The 23,191-nt window shown below is 44.6% G+C and overlaps 1 protein-coding gene across 3 annotated transcripts in view; it reads right to left on the bottom strand.

Moving 5' to 3' along the window:
• Nucleotides 1–23,191, bottom strand: part of CHCHD6 (coiled-coil-helix-coiled-coil-helix domain containing 6) — a 746,922-nt gene that overhangs the window by 509,162 nt on the left and 214,569 nt on the right. For all 3 annotated transcript variants that reach the window (XM_069206264.1, XM_069206262.1, XM_069206263.1), the window contains one exon: nt 15,971–16,054. In XM_069206264.1, coding sequence (XP_069062365.1) covers nt 15,971–16,054 — 84 coding nt within the window. The remainder of the gene's footprint in view (nt 1–15,970; nt 16,055–23,191) is intronic.

Raw genomic sequence — 23,191 nt, 5'->3', positions numbered from 1 at the left:
TTCTGTGAAATAATGTACTCGAGCCAGGATGTCCGGTGCAGCATTAGGGCACCCCGGGGCTGTCGCCAACCGATGGGCCCTGTCAAGTAGCAGCAGTGGTCGTGAGGGGTCTCCCCCGACTGCACACAGGAGAGCCGCAGTGTAGGCTATAATGGCTGCCCCTTTCTCACCCCTGGGCACCACCCGTATTCGGACATTATTTCGACGATTCTGTTCTGTAAATCTTCTTGCTTGAGTTGGAGCTCAATGTGCTGTTCTCCCAATGTCACCATGCGCCTCCAAAGCATTTCTTGACCTTCTGCTTGCGCATCTACAGTGCGCCCAAGGTCGTCCACTCTCTCTCCAACCACAGTCACCGCTTTCTGGACTTCTCAGATGCAAGATTTGAGGTCGTCTTTGAGTGATGTAATTTCTGTCCATATTTCTTGGAGGAAGTGGTTCATATAGTCCTGCGTTTTGGGCGCGGGGGGGCCCGCCGCCTCCAGCACCACCTGAGGCGTGCTTTTCGATTCCATAGTGGCACCCGGAGGCTTGGTCCACATGGAGGTAACTGGTGTCTCCTTGGGAGCCTTAGTGCGTGGCATGTTGCAAGTGATCCCCAGGGAATTCTCTTAGGTAGTGCCCAGGGTAGGTACCCCCGCCGGTGCTCGTTTGTCCCTTTCCTCAATGCGCCCCCAGCACTGAAGGCTGCGCTCCTAATAGGCAGGCCTGATGAAGAAGGGGGGAAGGGTCCCGCCAATATGGATACAGCCGCCCAGCTCCTCACCATTGACAGTCCTCTCGCTATTCTGACTGCCCCGCCTTTCTTACGCGCTGCTGGGCCAAACCAGTGCTCAGCCGTCCCTTGCCCGGCCTTGCTATGGGGTCCTCCGGGGAGGCCCTTAATCTACCAGTTCAAGCTTCAATGGTCCCACAGTCGTCCGTTGGGGCCCCCTCCGTGTCACCCCCCAGGCTCGGCTCACCTCAGGGCCCTCGGCCCATGTCTTCACCCGACTCCTCTTCCTCTGTGTTTCAACTCCAGTCGGCGCCGGTCTCTGCTGCCCCGGGGTGCTCAGGCTCTCAGCCTTCTGTGCCCGGGCCATGTGCAGCAAGTTCCAGATCCGGCCAGCCCAGGCGCAGGCCCCAAAGGCGCCGATCACCACGTGGAGAGGCGGCAGACCCACGCAGGCCGAGTTCCCATGGCACAGCGGAACCCCCCCCATAGGCCGTCCGGAGCACCCTGCCCCGGCCGCCAGGATCCACTCAGTCCAGCTTCCAGGCCCAGGCTTTGGGGTCATCCATCAGGTGCCCGCCACTCCACCCGCTAAGATGCCGGCTCCGGCTAGGCCAGGTCGCAGCGCGCCATTTCCTCGTGCCGCCCGCCGCTCATTCCCCAGCTCCTTTCCACTGGGCAGATGCAGCTCCCGAGTCCGGTGTGGTAGATGACACACTTTATTGCACCCGTGACCCAGAACTCCTCTGCTGCACGTCCTACACGGCATGCATGCTGGCCAAGCCCCCTTAATGCAGATTTTTAATTGTGATTTTGGATTACTGTATTTTGGAACAGATGATGTCTTTTTGATTTTCCAAGTTTGGAGCATTGTTGATCATACGTTCAGATTGGATTTGCCTCTTCCTACTACCCTGCTGAATCAATTCCCCCATGCAAAGGTTCAGGAATCACCTCCCTGATATGAACTTGCTAGCCTCTTGAATACCAAATGCAGATGCTCCCTGGTCCACCTTCTTGTGTACAGTGGTTACTCGTGTTTTGACTCTTGTTGTATCTGACAAGCTCCACGTGGGCACCTGGAGTGGCTGAAGAGCATCTGGGTAGGTCTCATAGGGGTTTGGGAAGGTGGTGCACACAGAGGCATATGTTTAGGCGATGGGCCCACTGATCATCTACAATCTTACAGCTCAAAGGCATGCCCACTGGTTGGATGAATTGGGGAGGATGTTAACCTCAATTTCATGAGGCAATGTGTCCCTCAGATAAGATACAAATCAGAATATCATGAATTGGTCAATTAAGAAAGGACTAACCCAATAAGTGTGTTCCAGAGTGGAATTTAGAAAAATTATGAGGGTTTCTTACAAACATTTAAAAGGAACAACACAGAAATAGTAAAGTGCAGATGCAGAAAATCTCATTTAAATGCACAAAGTCTTTGCCATAAAAGCTCTCAGCAGTAAGACATTACAGAATAATAAGCAAAATCAAAATTAGACTGAGGGCCTCATTTAAATATTGAAGACTAAGTTCCCTTCCTTCTAAAATTATGGTCCGTCTGCCCGAATTAAATTCTGAATTAAACTCCACCTCCACTGTGGTCAAACTTCTCCGACGGCCTGACAGAGCAAGGGCAGTCAGAAGTTTGGCTTTATATCCACCCACCTAATTTAGATGGGCAGGCATACAGCTGTTTTTTCAGTTCCCGTCACCGCCAGGAAAAATCTTAAGGAGCATTTTTATTTTTAAAAAGAAAAAACAGCTGTATGATTTGCTCTTTGAAAATATAAGAAAGTTGTACGTTTCACGTACGTCTCTGACATGTTGATAGAGCTGCCTATCAAACTTACAATGTACTGGGATGAACTGCTGTGATGGCCATTCCTGTCAATGCTAGAAATGTCTGCTAGACCAGTGCACATTTCTAAATCTGCCAGGCAGCACCTCTGTCAGGGCAACAGAATAATTTACTCCGTTGCCCTGGCGAAGTATGGGCTGCCTGACAGGATCTAAATGAGGCCCTAGGTTTCAAATCTGTAGCAAAATCAGTAAGAAATTGGATAGCATCACTAGTATCATGGAAAAGGTATCTGGCTCACCCCAAATTTGAGGGTTTACAGAGGAAATTTCCCCACAGAACGTAATGAAAACTGCAGAATTGTAGTGTAAGCAGAGCAAAGAAATAACATTAAAAAAAATCAGAATACAAAAATTTTAAAATCGACATACAGCCCTACTAAGCCACTACCCGAATATTTATTCAAAGGGGCTGAAATAATATCCAGAGGTGTCAGAACAAACTAGTTACATAAACATCATCAATAATTGTGAATGATTGTAATACCGTGTGCAAGTGGACAATACTTCGAAAAATGTTACATTAGTAAGCCCATGCTAGAGAGCCATCTTCGAGAACAGGGTCATTCAGAAATAAACAGATATGACTTGCTTGACTAGGTGCAGCAGAAATAATAAACTGTAAATGCGACATCTATTTTGGACAAGATGGCGTTGAGGAGTAATTGAGGCCTAGTTAGCATAAGCCAAGGTTTTCCTGGCTTTAACAAGTCTTAGCAAAATCATTTCGACAGCATCATATCTGAACGTCAATTCAAGGGTAAATTACTTTTTCAGCACACTATTAATAATGCACATTCTTGATTAATACATACAAGCTCCCACAAGGCTGTGTGTGGGTAAGGTGTCCGTGGGTGTGCAGAGAGAGCTGCATTTGTTGGTGTGTTGAAGAGATGAGCAGCTAGGTTTGCACGTGCCTTCTTTAAGAGGTAGCAAAACAGCTTGCTAACTGAGCCCGCTGTTGTACTCTGCCATCAAATTCTGTGTTTCTAAGAATTTCAGATCCTCTTCCATTTAAACCCATAATAGAATTGCTAATAGGATCCTGTTCCATCTTACAAAGGTGTAAATATTCAAACTGCAGCCTTGCATGTGTCTGGCTCCAAGACTGAGAGATGCTGGAGAGGCAAGCAAGACTCTGAGACGGAGGTCTTGGGAGCACTGAACCTCTGATGGAAGTTACTCTCTATTATTTCTTTTCAGCTCAGTTTTAGGGGCCTCTGTGTGCAGAGGGCACCACAAACTGGAAACCTAGTGCTCCCTTGGGACACCCCTGGGACGTTAAGCAAAGGGAAGACACTAAATGGCCCCCCTACCCTGTAGCCTAAAACAAGTAGGCCCCGTCCACCCCTTAACCTTCTAATTTCATGGGACCGACCAAACTGCTAAGCTGATGCTCCTGGTGGACCCCCAGTGTATTCAAACAAAAGGGTGATGCCCTATAGTCTTGACGGGGTTGTGGCCAGACACCCCTTTACCAAATGTCCCGGTTGCAGCATTCATAGGTTACTGGCATGCACCCCAAGGGTCAAGGGCAAACAAACTTCGGAGCCCTCTGCTAATAGGGGCCCTTTGTGTATTTTTCTTCTAATGAATGAATATCGGGAATGTGCTTGTAATAACGGGTGTAGACATAAGGCTGCTATCGCCTTCAGTGCACCGGTTACGGTTACCTTGATGAGCGAGAGCATCGTTCTTCAAGTTAGCTGAATGTAAGACGAAAGATGGCTCCTGGCCACAGAGAAGCAACAGAGGTAGCACCCCCTTCTTAATCACTGTGGCTCCTTATTCATTTGGGCCTGTCTGATGGAAGCACACAAGGCTTGTTTCTGGGGTTGCCTCCGAGAGAAAGTACATGGCTGCTGCCATATAGGCACAAAACTTCACAATGCATTCTTAGAAGCAGGCCAAGTTTCCTCAGCTTGGCATTCCCACGCGGGGGAAACACTGCCACAACTTGGTATAGTTTTAAACTATTGGAATTCACTTGAACTGACTGGCTCCTGTCCAACTGCCCAGGACTCTGACAAAGTTGTAGCCCCCCTCCTTCAGTCCAAAGAGCTGCATCCAAGATGCCTAATGCTTTCTGAACGAAGAGCTGAGTGGTGCTCTCCTCCTAGGGCAGAACCAAGACTCCTTTCTATAGGGAATGATCTACGTCTAATGGCACAGATGAGCTAAAAGAAAACAGCAGAATGGAATGTGGGCCAGACCAATTAGATTAATGCATGTATTCCATCCATTACTTTTCATGCAGCTCATTTCTCCAAGGATAGGGTTAAGCCCCAGGTCCTGCCAAGGCTCTACTGTTTGTCATTGATCATGCCTCCATGGAAGCCTTCAGCCTGCCCAAGAACTCCAGAATTGTGGACACAGAGCAACAAGTCCTCCTTAGCAGTCACCAGGCATTTGCAGAGGGCTTCCCAAATCAACCTGAAAGGCCTGATAGGTGGTGAATGCACTTCACCCACTCCCTGTGCTGATCTTTTGTTTTCTTTAGCCTTTGTGGGACTCCACCATGTAATGCTTTCCTGGGAACCACTTGAGGGCTGGACGAAGAGTATCAAGTTACATCTGGAGTTCCACTGATTTTCTGTGCAGAGGTTCAACACTTGCCTGGCTTATCTGCTATGCACAACCTGAGCTTCAAGAAGCTACTGTGTGGTCCTTTTGTGTGTCTCTTGTGTCTTCATCTGAGGATTACCACCCACTCATCCGTCTCCCAAACCCTCCAAAACTGGCAGAATCATTTGGGGTACCACGGGGCAAGCTGGGGCTACGGAGGCTATTGAGCCTCAGCACTGGGGGTGGGGACCATTTGCTTTTGATGTCACGGGTCCATCCTAATATGGGCCTGCAAACTTGTTCAAGTACAAACCCTTCGGCACTTGGCTCTCAGTGGTAGCGACTGTAAGGAGTCACTGTCTTCCCAGGGAGGCGATGTGGTTCTGCAATTTTAGAACTCAACAATCAACCATTAGAGCAACAACGTATTTTCCTACCCACTGCTTGTATTTGTTAAAAGAAAGAACTGTAATACACACAGAAAACACAACACAATACAGGTCATAGATACAGATGCTTCACTGATGCAGGGCAACTGTATTTGGGGCTGGTAATCCCCCACTTGCCGCCTCCCCTCACTCTATCCCCATTTCGGGGCTTGAGATCTGTCTCGCATAGGTATCATGCCCAAGTGCAGTGTAAGCCCCTCTATTCAGTTTGTGCACTCAGTTCCTCTTATTGTCCCGAATGTCCTTATACGACAACTTCAGAGTCCCCTCAGCTCTTCGACCAAGGCAGTAACCTGCAGCCCACGTCTGGCTCCCCCTGTCTCCCTTTTCCAGGAGACATGCTTGCTGTGAGGGCTCCCATAGTCAGGTCAAGTCCATAGAAGGCAGCAGCGGAGACAGGCACCTGGAGTCTATGCAGGCTTCTACATTGTCACAGGTCTCCAGCTGGTCAGAAGCCCACTTCTGCGCTTCGGATGATTTGGGATGGTGGGCAATGGGATCAAGGATTGGGGGTTACCGCAAGGCACTCTTCTTAAGCTATGGTTTACATGTCTGGGCCAGCGGCACAGTTCACTCAGGTGCGGGTCAAAGCCACAACTGCTGAGTGTGCTAGGGCATAGCCTTAGAATATTGCAGTGCACAGGCCGATCGGTACAACTTCACAATGTTGTAGCAGCATGGTCTGCTTGGGCACAACTTCACGATATTACTGTTGTGAGGGATGCTCATCGGTAGACACTTCACTCCGGTCCCTGAAGCCTGCAGATCACTATCCATAGTATTCCTGGGCAGATGGGCCCTGATGCTTCAGAGTCAGCTGCCTTTTACTTGCCCTTGGCAATCACTCCTGAGGTTTCCACACTCCTTCCCTCTTAGCAGACAGGTTGGCGTCCAAGCACTTCAAGACAGGGAGACAACCTCTTCCTCTTAGCTCAGACTGCAGGTGACATCCCCTCACCTCGGGAAACTGAATGTAAAGCAGGCACCAGCTCTTGTTGCACAGCAGTTCTCTGAGTGCTCTGTGGAGCACTCTCCTTCATAGTCAAGCAGAACATGGAACAAAACTTGGGTGAGTGGTTCACATATTTATACAGTCACAACAGACAGGGGGTGTGGATTCTCAATGTGTGCTTCCACAACCGGTTCAATCAGTTCTTCTTTCCACTGGCCTGTCTAGACTGTTTTCCACACACAGCTTTTCTGCAGAGGGAAACTCCTCACAGGTGGGTAGTGTCCACTGTGGAGTACCCACAACAGAGGCACAAAGAGCTGAAAGCTTTCGGCATTTGGCTATCAACAACCACACTGAACAGTGATCAGGAACGAGACAAAAGACTAAACTCACCTAAGGAAGTTTTCTCATCCTGAACAACAGAGCATGCAGACCCAGCCTTCAACCCCAGCATCTACCAAATGGTGGTTCTCAGGATGATTAATCAGCAACCCCTTAAAGGGCCAAGTCACATTTCTAAAGGTAGTCCTGTCTCCTTTTTCCCTACTTCAGTGTCTAGATCTTGTCCCTCCAGATTCAGAAATGTCAGCAAAACACTTTCAGTTTTTGTAAAACAGCACTTTCATCTTATGCACATAAACGGGCCAATGGGATTCCAAAATGGAACCTGCAGGCCTCCATTTCTTTGGTTCCCTCATACATGCAATGCATGTATCACACTTGCCACACACATGCACGCTTATATACACTTGGGAGGTTAGTGCTAAGATCTGGAAGTGGAACGTAACATGAGTAGGCCTGTAGGGCTCTGCTCAAGTGACACAGATAAAAGATCTGGTCACAACTACTTATTCACAAAACATGGTATACGGCCACACCTGCTCTACATGCTAAACCCATGTCAGGTACAGTAGTCCACTGTCAGTTAAATGAGGGCATGCTTGGTGTGGACTTACAGGTCACAGGACAGGTACAGAACCTCACTCGTGTCAAGGTACAAGCTCAGGCCTTTACGCACACACTAAATTAGTGTAAGGCTGGCGCCAAAATAAAAAAACAAGACTCCAGATACTCGCAGTCAAATACTCAGGGCAGGGGAACACAACTGTAACCCATGCAGGGGACATGTCCACCAACAAATTTCAAGAGCTCTTTGATGACCTCTTCCAATACAGTAAGTGCTTTGTACTTGCATCATATATGAGACTTCAAAAGCTCAAAAATATTTCCTCCCAAGAAGCTTTCCACATAAACTGTAAACCACTTCTGTCCAACAAAGATCTAAGAAAGCCTGATCGCTAATAGGTGTTCAACATATCACACATAATGTATCAAAATGGAACTGAATCAATCAAAATGAAACTAATTTACAGGCATGAACCGGCCTTCTTGGCCTTTCCTTGAACACTCAGATTGGAACTGGCCCCAGATAAAAGCAAGAGTGCTGGAGGCGGAGCTGAAGTCCATACACCACTGCACAAGCAGTACTTACCTGAAAACCGATTGTAAACCAGACTCTCATTGTAGGATGTTGTGTTTCTTTATGGTGCCATTTAATTTACAAGGTAGCATGAAGGTAAAGTGGGCCTATCAAGCAAATATATGACACATCAGTCGTTGCTGATTAGTGACTGAAACTTTTATTCAGGTTTGGCCAATTACCATTAGGAGAAGTGGCTGATGGATGGAGAGAAGATGGTTCCCATCTGCTACAATGCAGACCATGGCCCTGATTTGGAGTCACATGCAGTAGTATCTGCGGGAGGGACACCACTCTGCCTGATCATAACCGGCCTGGAGGTCCCACATCAGGATGCTCCAGGGGCGAGAACACTGCCAAATTTAGACAGTAGCATCACAGGGGTTGCAGCCACAATCGTAATACAGCTCCTGCCCTACCCCATCCTACGGCACAGTGGGAGCATCAATGGCGCATCCCTGCCAGCTTCAGCCTACTCCGCCCACTGTCGGTCTCCTAAAGTCAGCACCAGCATTGCGATACCTAGCATTTCTTGAAGAATTTGCAGAGATACAATTAACTATATAACTGAAAGCACATTACATAAAGTAAAGCCAACTTGTTAATATGGAAGCCTATGCTTTTATCCTAGGTCGTAATTTAGGTGTTAAGCGTACAGTATGTATCACTTACTTTTAACCACATCAAACATAACAAATAAAATAGAGTTAGGATGGTGGTCTGAGTTTGTAATGTTGGCTTATAGAAAGATAACAGCAGAAGGAATTCTCCCACATTACGATAAAAGAAGAAACCAATGGAAGAGGAGCACATGGGCTGTTCCTTGTCAGAGGAAGTGGGAGCTGTGACACAGGAGCGAAGGAGCACATGAATCCTGGGTACAGCAGCCAAGAGATAAGGTGAGTGTTTTGGGAGAAAGTAAAACAACCAGAGAAGCAGAGAGGATTAATGGGTGAGACAATTTGAAATGTAAGCTCTAGGTCAGTCTTCTCCAACGAGTAGCTTGTAAGCTACTGGTAGCTCTCCAGCCACCTGTAAGTAGTTCTCCAGTGTGCAACCTTGCCAACTAAATTAGAAACTTGTGTTTGGTTGAATATATGTAGAACAAAATTGAAAAGCATGTATTTGAGACAAAAATGTGTGTATTTTCAGAACTTAAAAGCTCATGTGTGGACAAAAATGGTTCAATTTTCAAAATATATAAAGCTGAGTTTTGACTGAGAGATCAAAGGGTGTTGGGGAGATTTATTAATAATATTAACTTGGCGCCAGGGGCGTTGCACCTATAGCTGTTATGGAATACACATGTAGTGGTATTCCACACTGGCAAGTCATTTTTACATTACTGCTAGAAACTGTGCCTGAAGCACTGAAGTGGCGTTGGCTGGTAATTTTTGCATTTGGTGGCAACTACTAGATCTCTAATAATATTAGTATCTTGGTAGGATTTTCATTGACAATAAGTACCACTTATTACAGAAAAGATTGCAGACCCCTGCTCTAGGCAGATAACTCAGTAGGGTTACATTTGTTGTAAACAATCTGGCTGCCACCAATGGGCTGTAATACAGCATTTTCCTTCTGAGACACAGCAAAGTACAAGTGGCTTTCGTATTTGCACCAATAAGTGGGCAATGGTGAAGTTGTGCTGGTGGGTGGGGGCAACCACTGTGTAGGAGGCTTCCTGATCACAAGGTGCACAAAATGCCGCATTAGATAAGCAGGCAAGCACCACTGGCGTTTTCACTGTTGCTTAACTTGGCCTCATCTGAGGTCTATAACTGTAAAAAAAATAGAAGATATTAATTTAATGAAACTCTACGCAGCTTGGATCTGCAGAAGTCAGAGTGTCCAAATGAGCTGAACTTGCCCTTGTTTATCTGTACAGTAGAACAGACTCAGCAGACGCCGAGTATGCACTTCACATAAACTAATTTACTCAGCGAAGGAGACTTGCTGAGGTCAGTTTAATTGCAAAAACGCACTATCCAATTTAAGTTGAAAAAAAGTCCAAATATTTCTAATGCTGTTTGTTTGCAGTGTTTACTACTGACCTTGATATATTTTGCCTTCATACATATGCCCTCATTATTTACAACATATTTGATGAACATTTATTTATAGAGTAGAGCTTTTAATAATGAATATAGATACAGTGAATACCACTATACATGGGGGTGGGAAACAGAGAAGTTGCTCCCAGGACTTAGCGATCCCAGTGCAATTCCATCCTTCTCCCAAGGTCCATCACATGAGGTCCATAATCTGGGAATCTCAAAGGAAGCTGGTCTGCCACCAGTACCCAAGATAAACTACTTCCCAAAGTAGTTGTATCCCTCGAACAAATCCTGTGTGTGCAGTTGTTTCTACCCCAAATTACGGCCCTCGTGCTTGCAGACCCACTTTACTGCAGTGAGTACTGCATCGGTTACTATGGCAGCCTTCTAGTGAAGAGAACGTCCAAAGTCAGGCAGTCAGACCCGTCCATCTTAAGACTGAAACTGATGAACCATCTAACACCTGCACTAATGATGCTACATTAGATGCTGACCGAGAACAGAATTCACAATCCCGCCATGCCTCTTTGTGACCTCTCCTGAGTCATACCGCCACACAAGCTGACCAGAATAGGAAGATCCCCCACAAAAGGCAAAATGACATATAGCCAGAAACACACAACACAAACTTCTATTCCTCCTCTCCTGCCCTCGTGAAACAATCTCAACTAGCATGTGCAAAACACTGATATCTGTAGCACTTAAACGTCTTATGGTTTTAGTTACACACTGGCCTTGTTCTTCTCACACGCTTACCAGGTTAGTCAAGTTTATTTTTATTGTTTCAGCTATCTGCCTTACAATAGTCAAAACCACAATTAAGTAACATAGTTCAAGAGTTTAAGTCCTACATAAAAATATCCGCCAAATGACATCATGGCTTATAACACATAGGCATAGTTGCCAGTTAGTTTTGTTCAATGTACATTTGCCAGCCGAGCATAGACATATACATCATGGAATCCACGTGCTGTAGGTAGACAAGGCATGAGAATCGCAAGAGGAAATACATCATTTCTGAGTTACAATACACAGCATTTATACATGAACACATCTTAAGAATGGTGATAGATACTCGAACTAGAGACGGGATTGGGTATAAGCGCACCCTTTAAACACCTGGGAGACTGCATCTGCAGTCTACAGAGAGAGCCTGGAGACTAGAACTAGGTGGCACTTGAAGGACTTGATTGCAGGATTTTTATTGGTTCACTACCTTGCTGCAGCAACGCACTCAACCAATCAACATCAGTATCATCATTCCTCACTTTTGCCAAGGCTTAGCACTCACCACATGGAACCACTAGGGGACTATCCGGAGGCTTTCGTGTCACTGTTACCCAATATACAGAGGGAATATAGGATATAAAGTTTTTAAAAAGTCACATAAATTATTTGAAATTGTTGTGCAGCCAGAGTTTACAGTGCTACTAAGTAGTGTTCATCCATAATGTAGAGACATGTGGCTGTAAGTGATGTATGCAGTAATTGCTCTGCAGAGTTACTTACACTGATGGCCATATGGTCACACTAACCGGGTATATATCACATGCGCTCGGGATGCTTCAACACAAGATAAACACAATCTTTAAAAAACATAGCAATTACATTTGTATTTTCAACTTTACTTGTGCACCCTACAGCAGTGGATCCCAACCTTTTGACTTCTGTGGACCCCCGCTTTATCATTACTGGAACCAGGGGACCCCCACTGAATCAGTATTGGAATCCAGGGACCCCCAAGTGAGTCATTACCAGAAGCCGGGACCCCGGCCTAAAGATTGTTGATGATTTGAAACGCAAAACAATAGCCAAAAAATACAGAAATAAGCATTGAACAAACACATACACAAATGATAACACATTTTATTTAATTTGCAAATATGAGAAAAAAAGAAAAAAAAATTAATAGGAAGGTTGGAGCTTCTCTAAATTCAACTGAAGCCGCACATCGTCCATACTATATTCTGTTTGATGCACCTGCACAGCTCCCATGAATCAATCTGAGGATACGAATTTAATTTTTAGCTTCCAGTTTCAAAATCCTCAGCATTTACAGTGAATTATAAAACTTTCAATTGTACATTAAGCCATTTTATTTATGTACACTTCATTAACCTGTTAATATTCTTTAATTTTCTAAGCACTTGCGGGCCCCCTGAGAAGGTTTTGCGGACGCCCGCGGTCCCCGGACCACAGGTTGGGAACCACTGCCCTACAGTATTTCGTGGCACGGTTCTTCCTTCTACATAGTGCAATAGGGTGAAACATCGTACACTAAAACTAAACACCATCTAAATAAGAAGCCACATTGACAGCCATTCTCATTTTCTAAACATTTATGAGCCAGGCACCCAAAATGTTATGATTTCCACAAAAACTCTAGCTCCTCTGAGTGAACTGCGATATGCTTCCAGGATGTGGTGGAAATGTGGTTTATATTTTTTGATGAAACCGTGACCAAAGTCTCCTGAGCAGAAAAACACATACGTTTGACCCTCTCACCAACCTCCCATCACCTCTCGCTAAAACTGAACAAATCTGGCAAGTTCAACCAGTTCAAAACTATTTTTATGACTATCATTAAGGCTGGATACATCATTACCACTGGACAAACTGCCAACTTCTACATGAGAAACTGGCTTATGGTAATTATTAAAGCAAAAGACGATTATTTGAACACTCCTGCAGAATTTACCAATTTTCTGCTTGTTAATCAAACTACAAAGAATCACTGAATTCCACTTTACCAAATCACGGAAAAATATACATAAATACACTCCATTCACAGAGGGATGCACACGTCAACTCGGTACAACAGAAAGAAACATATATTTATATAAACATAAATATATTTTGAATTCTCACATGTACTTTTATGATGCGGTGTCTGTGGTAAAATTTGAATTGTTTGCAATTGAAGCTTTTTTTTGTTCTATTAAAAATAAAACTGCACACACTGCCGGAGAACAGCCGTGATTCTATTCTCGGCGACGACGAATTCCGGGAAAATAATCCTCATCGTGAAAAACAATTAAAGGCCAAATCATATCTCGCTTTTGGCCGAGGTCCAATTTCCCATCCGAAACTGCAAAGGTCAGAGCCTGCACAGCGAGATCGAGGGCGCGTTTCTCGAGGCATCCAGGAGCACGGAGTTGTGAAACAGGCACATGTTGTACCGCTGGACTATGGGGCGGCCGGACACCTTCTCACGAGAAATGAGTAATTAGGCCCACAAAGGCGCGTGCGCAGTGGACTCCGTGGTGCAGCGCAGGCGGTCCAAGGGACATTTCACTCGCAATAGCAAATTCTCAATTTCCACCTGCATCCTCCCGGCAGGAGCAATTTCTGTGATGCCAACAAAACAATTTACGGTCCCGAAGGCGTTTCCACCGGAGAAACCTAATATATATTTCATTTTATTTTACATATTTTAACAGAACGAAATTGAAAAAGAATCTTGTTTTCAGTGGGGAACGTTAGTGAGTGAAATCAGATGTTACATAAATTAGATCAAAGGCATTAGAAGGAACCCAATTAAAAATCAATTCTGCTTGAAACTTGAACGATGAAAAGTCGCGCTATGCAGCTGCGAGACGTGATTTTATTTGGGGGCGGAGGTTGGCGCTATGACGGAGATTGAAAGTGACAGGGCGCAGCGCTCTCCGCTTCCCGCAGGTGCAGCCAGGGATGAGGAATCGTCCTCCTTAAGAAATTTCGAAGACCAGCGTCAAAAAAAAACACCGCAAAGTCCCCTAGAGGTTTGTAAATACCGATCTGGGACACTTAAAGGGCACATTAGGGAGATATTTTAATGTCTACTTGACATGCAAAAAGGAAATCAATTTTCTATTCGTGGAAAAGTGGAGAAAAAAAAATCACGAACGTTAAGTAACCACCAGCATGAACAAAATTCGTTGGGCTAGTTAAAAAGCCCGGCACAATGTATTTGACAGAAAATAGGCGGCCCGTGTCCCCTTTGATCTGACCTTAAGTAATAAGCAGGGCCCCATGAATTATGCGGCAGGGGATGGCAAAATTATGCGGCATGGTTGAGTAAATTATGAGGCAAATCATGTGGCATTAATTCTGCATGTTTTGGGATAGTATTACTTCATTACTTTGTCATTTTTAAACTTAACACTGTATGGGAGTTAGTTCAACCCTGATACCACTTTAACACCCAAACACAGCAAAAGGCTACAGAAAAGTGACCTGTCCACCTTTGCAAAGGGCCCTCCCCTGCACGGCAACACACCCTCCCTTATTATTAACTTCTGAACCATTTGGGCTACAAAAAATGTTTTTAGTTAAAATCTGCAGACTGTGCGGCAGATGATGAATTACATAGCAAATGCAGTAAATGTATGTTTGTGCATATATTGCCGGGGTCGTATAATCGCATGAGTCCAGTGGCCCTGGGAATAAGGTAGCCAACAAGCCACCGGGATAATGGAGACTTCTCCACAAGTTTCACTTGTTAGCTGCTCATCATTTTTTGAGTTTTGGATCCAATCAATCATGATATGTACTAAGATCTTATGCCATTACCATTGTTGCTTCAGTGGAGTGGATGCCAATGAAATCCTTGAAGTTTGGCACATCTCACTTATCGACTGGTGTCTCTACCCATGTTCCTCTCCAGCTTGAGAGCGTCTTCTGCATCCCGGCCAACTGCACCCAGCAGAATATCATCAGTGGAGTAACGAAAATTGAGAGCCCCCCCTGCAAAGTACATGGAGGCCCCCCCCCCACCAATGGAGTCAGTCAGGAGCTCTCAGGCCTGGGTACTGTGCAGAGGGGGCCATACGCGCCACCAGGGCTGCAGGCGCTTATGTTACGCCACTGAATATCATTACAAGGTTGAGATTTAGAGCTGCAGCTCAAGATTTATTGAACCTGTAGTACCAAGAAGCAGATGTCCTATTAACCGAACACAAGCTAGAATTTTAGTATTATCACAATGCCTTTGTTGATCCATTTGGCCGATGGCACACTGATTTAGTACTCAAACACGATACACAAGCAGGCCACAGTTCTTACACTAGGAACGAAAGAGGTGCACATCCCATATGAAGAAATGGTTAAAGGACATTCTCCATGTCAAGTAGTGTAGATACAACTTTTGTGATATTTCTGGTGCTCACCAACTGCGATACTCTGCTACTCGACCGTGTTGTATGAGTGAATGGATGAGGGCCGTCATTCAAGATCAAAAAAACGAAAATGTGGAAGCACGCAATAGCAATATTACAAAACAATCAATTGCTAAATGTCCATGACACACAGCATAGATTTGTCAGTGGAATGTTTAATCCGTCTTGAATCCAAAAGGCTGATGTAGGTAGAGAGTAAATTGGGAAGCAGCCAACAGGCGTTTCATACAAACAGACTTTATCAAGGCTCAGAGTGGTGGTAAATTGGCCCGCAAGCGTGAAAGGGAGCTACTCTAGTCTGTAGACGAGGAAATTCTAGACAGGATATCTCTACGTATATCCTACGTGAAGCTGAGGGTGGCAATGCCAAACAGGCCAAGTTGGGACAAAGAGAACAGTTATCAGAACTTGTGACTGCGTAGGAGCCCAGGCGGTGGGTGTATCAATATGGCTGTTATAGGCCGATGGGTCCAAATTGTAGAAGGTTAAGCAGGTGTGTGTTGCTGTATCGCTGCAATTAAGTCGAATTTGTGGCAGTGATAGACCGACACACAGCTGCGTAACTTTCTACAAATTATCCTTGACAAAGTCAATTTGGATTAAACACATGTTGGCCATTTGCTCAGTTACTCTGTATCCACTCCGACTGTTTGGAATCAATATTGATTAAACATACCACTGACAAATCTATACAATGCGTCATGCACATTGACATTTTGTTTATTTTAACTTAGTCTACCTTTTTCTCAATGCGAGCCAATTGACCTTTGTGAAACTCGTCCAAGCGCTTCAGCTCTGCTTCCTTGCGTTCCAGTTCTTTAGCCTACAAAAAAGAACATGGCGATGTTAAATCTTTGCACAAGTGGCATGTGAAGTGGAATCGCATTTACATGTTCAAGTAAGTTACTCAGGACGTGATTTGAATTTCGGCAGACGGGATATCCATCACCGTTACGACGGAGTAACCCGTCCACCAAGATCTTAATCAGGCCCTTAGTTCTGTACATCGGTTTGGAGAAACAGCATTTACATGCATGCCCACTAAAACTGGAGAAGAACCTTTCTTAAGTGGAGATTATGCGGTCTGTCGACTTTACTTCCGGAGTAAAAACTGACATACATTAGCTATGGTTGGGTGTTACCATACCACATGCTCATTTGTTTTATGCAGTGCGTTCAGCTCCTGGAGATCAATGTACTTCAACACAGAGCTGATTACAAGATTACACCCTTACAGTAAGCAGAAGAATGCAAGCCGGAATGTACCAACTCTAGCAAAAAATGAATGTGGTTGGCTAAGAGGCTGTGAATCAAATACAAAAACAGGAAGAAGGGGAAAGGCTGAGAGATAAGAATCTTTCATGAAAAAAAATCAGAAAACATGACAAAAGACTTCAGAACTTGTTACAGGTTCTGCGTAAAATGGTCCGAAGCTTGGCTGTTAAGCGCTAGGCGCCCGGCCAGTGATTATAACATTCAGGTGCCTGAATACTACAGGTCTTTGGCTCTCTTTAAATTTAAACACCAGCAACAGAATTATGAAGCCCTAAGTCAGCCGACTGCTAGTTGTTCTCCTGCCACAGAAGCCTTTGTCCCCGTATTACAGGGTCTAAGCTCATAATCTTCTTTAACAGCCTTGGAGCAGTTCACTTGGTGGCACAAAATATTACCACATCTACATTGAATCTCATCTATGTCTGTAAATCAATAATAGATAAATTTAGGATTTGTAAAGTGAAGCAAATCACCCATGAGGGTCTTAAGACGCTGAACTGTAGGCATGGGGAGATTTAGTGATTTGTCCAGAATCACGGGATGCTGAGCCGATGCTGAGACTTGAACCTGGTTTCCCAGCTCTGAAGTTGGCAGCTCAGGCCACTGCCACATCCTCTCCCTTCTGTGGGGCGACCAGAAGGATAGTGAAGGGTATACTTCCAACGTATCCCACATTGCCTGCCTCTGACTCCATATACAAGGCCATGTTGTGGTCCAGTGATGGAAGAGAAGGTATGGTGTACTTTTTTATGGAGAAAGTATCCCAATTCCAGAGGACTGGGATGACTTCTTGATTAAAGAGGGGCATTTGTCGCTCTATCAAAGCAGATGACGGCGGATATGTCGATTGGGAACATTCATTGTACTATTAGTCACAAGGGAGCGGGCCACATGATTATGATGGGGTGCTACGGTGCAGTGCCTGATAGGATGAGTTATAGAAGAGGCGTGGCTAATATTTCATGGGGGTTAAGGAGGAAGTCATGTTTTAGGTGTAAGGGGGAGGCATAGTGTAGTAACTGCTTAATTGAGCTGCAAGATTTATAATATAGAAAAGGTTAGGCTGAAACTGTGTGTATCTTAGTCGTAGTGACACCTTATGTTAATGCACCAAGTACCACTCAAATTTTAAGACCTCCTAATGTCTTTGCTATCCTCAAATCTTGGTATTTCCTTATTTGAAAAAACTTCTGAACAACTATTTTATGTCCCTTCGTGGCAGTGTCCCTGCTCCTTACCTTGGTTCTAGGATTGAGTAGCAAGCGCAACCTATACCAAGTGTGACTTCACGTGAACTCCTTAACTTTCTCACAATCACAGACCTTTCTTTGGTCCAGCAGCCTCTCCAGAGGCACCAACCTCTATCTCGACAGACCCGTCTGCCTCTGCAGGCATGGGACTCCTGGCCAGAGAAAGGCAGATCCAATAGTAATGCAGAACCTTTGTAGCAATCTATGTGCGTAAAAATATTTAGATTATAAGCCAAATATATACACACAGACACACAAACCTACAGGAATTTGTGTGCTGCTTTTGTATTACCTAGAATCAGAGGGCAACGTAGGTGAGATCTATTGGGAATGACGACCCCAAGCTCTTTTGAATTTACCAAAACAGTCCCTGTGATAAGAAAGCAACTGCTCCGCCACGGTTGATGTTGACCCTGAGTTGCCGCGGTCTGAAAGGGAAGAACAGGATCTTCTGCACTAAGAAGTCAGAGAAGAGACAGTCACCTAACTAATAAACAGACCGCCAATGAGACAACTTATGGGTGCCACTTGTCTGTCCGTGCCGCTGTGGTGGCCACAACGCTAACCAACCCCACGGCCACTCGGAATGATCACATTCTATCAGATAAATTGCAGTCCTACTGCAATGAATGGAACACTGGTGGACAGAATTGTTAAGAAGATCCTGCACATCCTTAAAACAAAATCTCAAGCCTACAGAGCTAAGGGGCGAAACACGTGTCTGCTGTCTTTCAGAATAAAAGAGGAAGAAAATATAAGCGATAATCTACAAATAATAAAATTCGTAGGACACGGCACAACAGCCTCAACTCCTATTGTCCCATAAATCTTGCAACACTTCACAATCAACCATTGTATTATTGTTGCTAGGCACGGATGAATAGGTATTGTGGTCCTCTGCTGCTCTATACATGATAGACGTCACCTTGCTGCATTGTTCAGAAAGGCGGCACTACTGTGTAGCGTTTAAGTCACGGAAGATATAGCGCTTATGGGGAGGCACTGGGTAGGGAGAAGGAGGATATTGAAGGTCAGACAGCTAATAATGAGGGTTTTTGGGCTAAAAGTAAGAATTGAAATTGAGACTTAACTGGCTTAATGGGCATCATTTACAACCTAGTAGACCTATTTAGAGCAATGGATTTCATCTACATACTTTAACATCATCAATACCATTTAAGCAGCTCATGTTTACGACAAGTGGAGGTGGAGCTGGGGTGCATCACAAATGTTAAGATTTACCATGCCGGGTCTTTGGTTGCTACAGTCATTCGGGATACTTAGTTGGAAGTTCCGGTTTGGGTTCCACAGGACATGCTCTAGAGTATTTTTTTTGTTTTCTTAAGGTGCAAAATCCTAAGTATCACTTGGAAAGTATTACTTGGTCTCAGAAAATCCTAGACACTGTGGCCACAAGTGAGTCTACATCAATTTCTAAAACTAAAATTGGGATTGGTAAGGCGCAGCCATAAAGTGTGAGAAAGCAGTCTAGCTGGAGCACACTGATGAAATAATGGTCATCTAAGAGGAAGTTCACGAACCAGACCAGCTTCTGTGGATAGACTCTGTATGATGTCTGGTGAGAGTTATACAGAAGCATCTTTTACACTTCTTTTATGACACAGACGGAAAGGGCTTTACTGTGCTTGTTTTTCTCGGTTTTTCTTTTTAAGGGACTCAAGTTATGTTGTCACAGCATTGCAATCTGACTGATCCCAACAGTTAAGTGAATTTGTACTGCTATCCTACTTCATGTAAATAGATATGCAAAGTTGGCATTGGAGTCTCACTTTAAGTGGGGCTTGACCATCATTACAAAGACAAATATTGCTATTACTTACATAAATTGTGTTAGTGAATGTACTTGATGACAAGCAAAATGTTCCAGTAAGTTATCAGGACCCAGATGCATGTTAGAAGTGGAGTAAGGGGAGATGGGCTTATCATATGTTATTCAATTCTAGTCTTTTTTTGAGGCTCCTAAAGCATAAATTAAATTGGAGATTTCTTTAGGCCCTCCTCAATACATAAACTAGACAAGACTCTGAGGTCAAGGTGGTGGCCGACTGGACTAAAACCTTTCCGTGGGGAAACATATCATCTGCAGGTATTGGAAGATTACTTCCAAGATCAAAACTGAAGGTTGTCTTTCAAAAATGTTTAAACTATGAACCTTGGAGAGGGTTTCTATAAAATGGAGTCAGGACAGCACTAGTCTTAGGAACCGCATCTTGATTTGGGGTATAGTGGTCTACTTTTCCTTGTTACAATTTGAAAAGCAACTAAGTACAGATGGGGTTTTAGGTGAAGCAGCTCCATTTTTTAAATTATTTCATTTGATCACGACCCTCTAGATTCTATAACATTGGTTCATGTTTTTTTTTAAGCTGGAGATTAATTTGAATCATAATGTTATAAAATGGGAGGGTGTGGACTGTAGCGATTAAGGAGGTGGTAATGTAACATGGTGTTTAAGGAGGTATTATAGTACAGAAGACATAGATCATGTGCAAAGGAGATGGTGCTCTTTGGAATAAAGAGGAGCATGTGGTAGTCAGATGAAGGAGGTGGCACTGTGGTGCAATCAGTAAAGCAAAAACATGGCCTAAAGCGAAAGGAGGCATGGTCTAGCGGCATTCCTATAAAACTAGAGAAAGTCTGGTCGGCGGTTAAGCAGGGGAGTGTAGTATAGAAGACGAGGAATAGGGGGCAGTCTAATGGTTAAGCAGAATGGGTGCAGCCAAAGTCTTTATTAAGATTGGAAGCCTCAGATTACACGTTAACACAACTTACTTTACTAACTCACCACCAAAGAGCATTTGCAAAACAGAACATTTCCTAAAAAAACTGAGAAAAAAATAGTCCAACGAACTAGACATCTTCTAGCCTATAGCCAATGGCAGTTCAGTCCCAAGCTGCCTACTTCCTCTATATGCTTGCCCTCTTTCCAGTGCTGCTCAGCAACAGATAAGAACAGTTTTTAGTCCCCTCTGTACCGAGCTCTACATTGTGACAGCCCCCTGTGGCAAAGTCATATTTTGATGTAATGCTTTTATTTCAATGTATTTGATCTAATTCTGTGCATCTCTGTGAGGTGGACTTCTGCAGATCATTGTAGCCACAGTAAGAGCAACTTAGTGAACCCTGTCCTGCCAGGACCAGCTCTTGGCCACAACAAGTGCAGGTTCTCTTCTCGCCATTGCGAGATGCCCTGGCCATCTGACGCATGGGATGGATGAATGTTGGTGGCCAGTGGCGGAGTAGCCAGGATGAAACACTGATGTCCCACAAATGTAGTCCAGACCACCACTGCTAGTGATGGTGTTAAGACGGCTCACGCTTCTTTACCCTGAAGGACTTCCACACCCCTGTGGCCAGGAGGTCTGTGGGAGGGTGGGCAGCAGTGCACACCTCACAGGGACACTGCATGCACTGGGGCCATAGCTTTCACAAGTGCACTGCAAATACAATGATGGCTTCTGAATACCCTGTTACTGGGGAGAGTTTGTGGGATGCGAGGTCATGGCAATGGCATTTTTGAAGATTCAGCAACCTCTTTACAGGGGTGACTTTCTTCACGTGTTCAGCACCGCCGTATGTATGTCATTTAAAAATAACAGCACAAGTTACACTTTTTACGTGGAAGATGTGTTTTGTGGGGTGGGATCGCACACGTGTGGATGACAGCTGTGTGTTGCACTGTGAAGGCACTCAAGTGCCTGGAAGGTGTCAGCCGGCGGCACACAGCTGGAGAACTCAGTGTGTGGCTTTGCTGCACGATAACAGGTTCCAGACACTGTCAAGTGTGAGTAGAAGGGCAGGCAGTGAGCGAATGTGACTATTTTGAAATTAAGGTTCAAAAGAAAAAAAGACAAATCACTAAGCTCTTCTACAGCTCCTTAAAAATGAGGCCTCCCTGTAACACTGGATGAATTTAGGCTCCATTTTCGAAGTTGTTATTTGACAGAACCAGGGCTGAACTGCGAGAAAAGATGCACTTGGAGGCGATGATCTGAAGTCTTGTAGGGCCACCTTGGCGGTAATAGGAACACAGATAATTTACATTTCTTGGGTAACATAGGGAGTACATTACAACACTCAGGAGAACCTTGAAAGATATGCATACAACACGCCATGATCCTGGGTCTCCATGGTTTAATCCCATGCCGTGGGCATTGTGAGGGCGGTCAAATATCCGTATTAGGTAAATAATCAACAAATTAGGGCCTAATTTAATGCTCGGCGGACTGGTTACTCTGCCACAACGGTGAAGGATATCCCGTCCCCCGAAATCTAAATCCCATAGGACAGGGTGGGATTTATGTTTCGGCAGACGGGATATCCGTCACTGTTGATACAGAGTAACCCATCCGCTGATATCTAACTCCCATAGGATAGAATAGGATTTAGATTTCGGCAGACGGGATATCCGTCACCGTTGAGACAAAGTAACCCATCCACCAAGTTCTAAAACATGCCCTTAAAGTTTACATGGAAAGCGTGGTCAGACTTAAGGCGTCCAGTGAGGGAGAGGACATCTACAGAGTAAATGTTAAAGAGGAGTAAATGTTTATCATATGAAGCCACCAGATATAATTATAAGGCCCAGTCATTTATTGATGACCTTTAATTACGAAGATTACAGAGAGTTCCAACAAGTTCAGATCTCAAGATACCAATATCGGCGACTCAGACAGTGGTAGAAGTCTGAACATTAGGTATCGAGTGTATAAAAAGATGATTATCACTGGTGAAAGTTAAGAGATAGGAGGAAAAGTTCCCGGAAGTCTCGGTGAAAAGGTCTGCCTCCATATTCTAGGAGGGTCTAGATAAAATGGCTTTATCTCGAATTATGCTCAGGATAATGTTTATTTTTCATTAGTTTCAGCGACCAATGCGAATACTACACAGACTTCAGAGTTGAGCCATTTAAGGGGCAGTCCAAACAAATTTACGGGCAGGTATATGCAAAAAGGGGGCGATCCACATAAATATTTCCACACATTTCTTCCCTCCACATGAAAAATCCTTCCCACCAGCACAGTAGACCTCCCTCTGAAAGCAAAGCATCTCCTGGATGAAGAGCGCTGATTTCAACTGTCTTTTCAGTGCACCCCTGAATTAATCACCCTTTCAAATCAACTTTTGACACAACTATTTAAAACTCCCATTTTTTCAAATCACTTTCCTGCTCCACTTTTTCCTTTTGACACCTTCACTGGCGGGCACTTTTTAGGTCTTGCGTAGACGGGTATGCACCGTCTCTCAGAGACATGTTGTTTCTTGTTAGTGAGCATCTCATTGGCTTACTTCCTGCTGGTTAGCTCTGCTGTCACCACTTCTTGCATGTGACCGTCGCCTGGAGCGATGCCCTAGTACTTATGTCCTTATGCTGCTTGCGCTTCTGGGAGCTATTTTTTTCTTGCTGTTGAGCC

Source organism: Pleurodeles waltl, chromosome 9 (genome assembly GCF_031143425.1).
Source record: "Pleurodeles waltl isolate 20211129_DDA chromosome 9, aPleWal1.hap1.20221129, whole genome shotgun sequence".
In the NCBI taxonomy this organism is placed as follows: Eukaryota; Metazoa; Chordata; class Amphibia; order Caudata; family Salamandridae; genus Pleurodeles; species Pleurodeles waltl.
This window is presented reverse-complemented; position numbering and strand designations above follow the sequence as displayed.